We start from the raw sequence: 5,864 nt of genomic DNA on the forward strand, positions 1-5,864 counted from the left end.
CCCCCCCCCCCCCCCCCCCCCCCCCCACCGAGCAGCCGGCCTCTCCCAGGAAACCAGGCGCCGGCAGGTGGAGGACAGGAGCAGAGAGCACGGGCTGGGCTCCGGGACGCAGGGACGCGCAGCGTTCTCCCAGCATACCCGGGGCTCTACATCTCCCGTACACGGTGGGCGCTCCGGCGATGCTTGCTGAGTGCACGGAGGGCGCTTCCTCACACACACGGAGCCCGATCAGACCACGACCCCCCCCGACGGCACTGAACCCTCCCCGCGCCATGCAGACCCGGTGTTACAGCGGGACCAGGACAGGTCGGGGGCGTGGGTGTTCCCAGGATGAGGGGCAGCCTGGGCCCGGCCCTAACCCCAGGCTCCCATCTGACTGAGGCCTGGGGCTTCTCGAAACCGCCTGTGGACCGAACCCAGGCCTCCCCCAGAGCGTCCCCAGGCCACAGCCCCCCACCCCACGCCATCACCAGAAGCTGCACCGTCCCCAGGGACACAGCCTAGCCCTGCAGGGCACGTGGGGGACACCAAAGGTCTCCAGGCTGGGGGCTGGTCTCCCTCACCCTCCCAGGGTCAGGATGTTTCCATGCCCCCCAGGACGGCCCCCCATCCATTGTGGAGCCGCTCTGGGGGCCCCCCTGCACACTCGGGTGGGAGCTGAGGGCTCTGTGGGGGCGGTGAGCCCACGGACCGCATCGCCCACGGGATCCCTACGTCCCCATCCACGGTGGTAACCCCGCTGCTCCCTCTGTCCACGCAAGCCCGGACACTCCTCTCCTGGATATGCTGGTTCCTGCTCAGGTACGTCTGCTCAAACGCCACCTCATCACGGGAGGGGGGCTTGGGGCCTTTCTAGAAAACAGCAGCCCCCCCGCGCCTCCCGGTCACCTCCACCCCATTCTCAGCTTTATCTTTCTCCAAGGAACTGTCATCACCTGAGCTGTGTGTTTGTCCCCTGACTCCCCCACTAGCACGAGGGAAGCTTCCCAAGGCCGGGTGCGGCACCCGTGGTATTCCCGGGTGGGTCTCAGCACCACGAACATGTGTGCAGGACGGGCACTGAGTGGGCACAGGCAGGGCCTCCCCAGCTCCCAGATCACCTCTGGGAGCCCCCTGTGCATCTGCCATGCCCCTGATGGTACAACAGGGGACCCGTGCCCACCCTGCACCAGCCAAGAGTGGATGGGGCTACACACGAGAGAGAGAGAGAGAGAGAGAGAGAGAGAGAGAGAGAGAGAGGCAAAAACGCCTGAGGGTTGATCCCTGCGTGAGGATGTCTGGGGCCAATCAGTCTGGTCCCGCTGTGCCGGGGCCACCACAGAGCCAGGCGCCTGGATCTCTTTGCTCTACCCCCTTGGTGAATGGGTTTCTAGTCTCAGTCACCTCGTGATCCAGGGTGGCAGCGAGAGCTCCAGCCATCACGACCCCATTCCAAACAGCTAAAAAGAGACAGGGAAGGAAGGCAAAGGAGCCTCCCGAGCTACCTGCTTGCCTTTTAAGAAGTTTCCAGAATCTCTCCCACACTTTCCACCCACCCCACTGGCCCTTATCTATCACCCTCCCTTGGATAAAGCTAGGGTTCCCGACAGACGCTTGGCTGCGGGTGTGCCGGGTGCCGCTCACCATGAGGATGCGCCGGTAGCTGTCCCGGTCAATGCCCCAGAGCTTGAGGTCCGTCTTGGCCTTCACGGTCGCTGCCCTGGGGGTGCCGTAGATGAGCGCCAGCTCCCCAAAGCTGCCCCCTTCGCTGATGCTCGTCACCCACTCTCCATTCACATATACCTTCAGGGGACAGAGAGAGAAACGTCAGAGATGTCCCAGGGGACACGTGGGGTCTCGCCGGCGCGTCCCACACCGGGAGCCCTCCTGCACGCCCACCAGAGGGGACCCGGCAAGGACCTCGCCTGCCCGGGCACGGCCTGGACCTCTGACAGCTTTGCTGCCCGTCACACTCCCGGCCCCGCACAGAGCCCTGGCTGGGCGGGGGCGATGGCACCTTCTGAGTCCTGGCCCCAGTTGTCGGCGAGACAGGCCGGAGATGAAGGGGAAAGTACCGCCCAGGGCTCCTGGTCCGAGCAGAGCCCTGCCTGCGTCCCTGGCCGGCCTTCGATTTGGTTCCTCATCCGCCTTAGGTGGGCCTTGGGGCCTGTCTCCCCAGCCGCACACTCAGGGCTTCCTCGGGGCACCCCTGCGGACGCCCTCCGGGTCTCTGCCCGGCGCCCCCACCTCCAACCAGCGCGCGGGCCCGGCCTGGCCCGGAAGGAGCCATGTTGGCAGGGCCTGCCCTGCCCGGGACAGCGCCAGGCTCCCTGGGCCTGCGTTCAGTGGAGACGCTGCTGGGGCACCGACGAGACGAGGCTGTGCTGAGAAGGGCCCTTTCAGCCCGCGTGCGTACTTGGCACAGTGCTCCCACTATGACCGACCCTGCACGTTCCGGACCGCACAAGAATGGCGAGATTGTTCATTATGTGGTGCCGATCTGGTTCCTATAAACTGACACAACACGGGCATTATCCCCCAGCGTGTCAATGAGCTTTAAGAACAGCTCCCATTGGCAAAATGGGTGCACGTCGGGAAAGAATGGATTGCAGTGAATCACGGGCGTGATTCTCGCCGGAATCAACGACTCATTATCTGCCCTACGACTGACACACAGAAGCGCGTGTCTGCAAGGAGACGCCATGCAGGTGAGAACCCCGCGTTCCGTGCGAGCGAGGGTCAGGGGAGACCTGGCGGACCAAGAGGGGTGGGCGTGGCCCGAGGTACAGCGAGGCCCAGGAGCAGAGGCAGAGAAGTCTGGGCAGCGGGGCCCCTGGGGGAAGAGACGCCAGGGTCCACACAACGAGGCCCTCGAGGAACGCGAACAGTGTCCTGTCCTTCCCACGAGGCAGGGAACAGGCTGCCTTGCTCTGCCATGGACGTGCAGGGATGCAGGAGTTTTCAGGGTGCAGGGACACCCTCCAGAACGTGCACCCCTGGTTTTCTCAAAGGGGACCCGGGGCCCATGGAGAGGGGGCAGTGACCACTTATCGGTGTTCCGGGTGACCCAGGCACAGCTGGGCCAGCCCTCCCCGCACTGGGCTTCCTTGCGGTGAAGTCCTGGCCACGGAGGCGTGACTCCCCCAGCAGCCACGTGCATGGACCCCAGCTGCATAGCTCCAGGACGCCCCAGACGTCCCCAGGTCCCCTCCAGCAACCACGGCCCCTCGGGAAGCAATCGGGGGCACGTGCCTCTGCCCTCGCCGTGCGCTACGGGGCCCAGCTGGCTGCTTGGCACAGCCGCGGAGCGGGCACCCATCCTGCAGGACACAGATGGTTCCTGTGACTCCTCCAGGGGGAATGTCGGGCTCGGGTCGTGGGTCGGAGGTCCGGAGACTTTGCTGACAGTCTGGGGAGGGGGGTGGGCCTGTCTCTTGTGCCTTAGGGGGCACAGAAGCCACCTGCCTCCATCGGCTGCCGGCAGGGCCAGCCCGCCCAACAGACAAAAGAGCACAGGGACCCAGGGGACAGAAAATGGGGCTCAGCAGAGCCATCCAGGCGTCCCTGGACCCCGGTTTCCTGAGGCACATCCCCAAAGGCAGGGCAGGACTAAGGGGACCCCCTTCCCTGCCCAGAGCCCAGGCCCGGGAGAGCTCCCTGTGAGACGTCAGAGAAAACCATTGTGCGGAGCCACAGAGGGCCCAGGACCACACTGCAGGCCGGCCACAGAGCACAAAGAGGCCATCCTTCTCGGGTGGACACTGGCCTCTGTCACGGCGACCGGCACAGCGCCGGGCCCCACCCCAGCTGGCACGCAAACGGGCTACTTCTTGCTTTGTTTCACTTTTTGTTTCTTCTTTTAGAAGAAAAATGGTGGGAGGCCCCACTGGGCTGCACGCACGGTCCCGCCACTGACAGTGCCTTCTCCAGCTGAACCCGGAGCCCCCACCCGGCCGTGTGTCCACCATCCCGGTGTGGACTGGGCGCCCCTCTGTGCCCTGCGCGTTCTAACTGCTGGCGGTCAGCAGGGGAAGGCAGCGGGTTCCTGTCCACAGGACTCACCCACCGGCCGGGAGAAAGGCTGCAGGCAAATAATCACACAAACGCACATTCGTCGTGACACGTGCTCCGGGCGTGAAGAGAGCGTTCAGAACGACCACGGCAGTGACTGTCTGCAGCGAGCTCTCTGTGAAGGGGGAACTTGAGCCAGGCCTGAGCGTCCGGCTCAACGAGCAAAGACTTGGGAGAAGGGCGGCCGAAGCCCAGGACAGGACGTGCAAAGTCCCTGGGGCCACAAAGGAATGGACACTAGATGCGGCATGACCAAGCGGGGACAGACGCCACGGGGGCAGGAGCAGGGGGTCAGGAAGGGAAGGGCTGCAATGTTGTTCTAGAAGCAAAAGGCAGCCACAGAAGGTTCCGGAACCTCATCTGGTTTACACTGTGACACTCCCTCTGCTGGGGAGTGGAGAACAGTGTGGGGCTGCCCAAGGGGAGAGGGGGAGGGGTGGGGAGGCCACTCAACAGGTGGCTGTGATGTGGCCCAAGCTGGACAGCCTGCTTCCGCTCCACGGAGGGGGACAGACGGCGATCGGACGGGGCGCGCGGGGGAGCACAGGGTCCTGCTCACGAGAGCCCGGGGCAGGGGCGCCCGTGCGTGAAGGGGAGGGAGCATCGCCCGCCTGGCTGTGCCCCCCGCCTCGCCCTGCCATCCGCCCTCCCGACCCGGGCATCTCGGTGCAACGCTCTACCGCCCAGAGAGCAGAAACCATCTGGGAGGTGGAGACAGAGCGCGTCTGGCGGGAGGAGTGCCCGCAGCCCCGCCCGCTTTCTCACGCCGCCTGGGGCCGGCCTGGCGCGGCCCGCGTGCCCCGCTGTCGTCTTCCTTCACAGACGGCAAGGACAAGCTAATGGCCCGTCTCCTCCCGCCTCCCAGGCCCTCACGGGAGCGCCCGGAGTCGGCCCCCGCGTCCAGGTCACTCAGCCGGTTGCCCACAGGAGCCCTGGGGCAGGGCACACCCCGTGGCTCTCCCTACCAGGCCTGGGCCGTCTCTAGCCCCGAAGCCGGATGCCCACGGGGCGGCCTGGCTGGCTGCCGCTCACAGCGCGCCCTGAGCACGGGCGTTGACGCTCCCGTCCGCGGCACCCGGGCCACGCGGGTTCAGTTCCACTCGGGTGCCGGCCCCCTCCAGAGGAGCCCCAAATCTGTCATGGCACACGGGCCTCCTCCTGCCCCCTCCCCACACAGACCACACTAGGCGCCCACAGAGCAGGATTTCGCCGGGACCCCGGAGCGCCCCTCCTAAACGTGGAGCACGGCCACCACCACACTGGGGCGGGTCGGCTCACCGTCCCCCAGTCCCAGAGGACAGTCATTACCCGCGGAGTCCGAAGCAGCCCCCGACCACAGCGGGCCCCAGATGTGCTCTGTGGACGAAATGGCTTAGAAGGCCCCAAATGCAACAGAGAAACATCAGCGTCAGCTCTAGGCCGTGGCCACAGCACGTAGTAAATGACTGATTAACAGGGACAACCTGAGGACAGGGACTAGAAGAGACACTCACACCTCGTTCATAGCGGCATGATCCACGACAACCAAGAGGTGGGGGAGCCACCCCGTGTCCCCTGACGTGACCAGACAGACACAGCGCGATCCATCCACACAACCCACTATCTATCACTCAGCTTCACGAAGGAAGGAAACTATGACCCTGCCTCAACGCGGATAAACCTCAAGGATGTGACGCTGAGTGACGCAAGCCAGACACAGAAGGACACGCACCGGGACCGGCTCCCTCGAGGTCCCGGGGTCGTCAGACTCACGGACACGGGAGGACACGCACCGGGACCCACTCCCTCGAGGCCCCGGGGTCGTCAGACTCACG

At 65.4% G+C, this 5,864-nt stretch overlaps 1 protein-coding gene across 1 annotated transcript in view; it reads right to left on the bottom strand.

Annotated features, from left to right (window-relative positions):
- The window catches only part of PRKAR1B (protein kinase cAMP-dependent type I regulatory subunit beta), a 99,100-nt gene that overhangs the window by 22,922 nt on the left and 70,314 nt on the right, over positions 1–5,864 (bottom strand). The window contains exon 6 of the mRNA XM_040455670.1: positions 1,624–1,782. Within this exon, the coding sequence (XP_040311604.1) occupies positions 1,624–1,782 (159 nt within the window). The remainder of the gene's footprint in view (positions 1–1,623; positions 1,783–5,864) is intronic.

This window comes from Herpailurus yagouaroundi, unplaced genomic scaffold (genome assembly GCF_014898765.1).
Source record: "Herpailurus yagouaroundi ecotype Mexico unplaced genomic scaffold, PumYag 216, whole genome shotgun sequence".
NCBI classification, from domain to species: domain Eukaryota; kingdom Metazoa; phylum Chordata; class Mammalia; order Carnivora; family Felidae; genus Herpailurus; species Herpailurus yagouaroundi.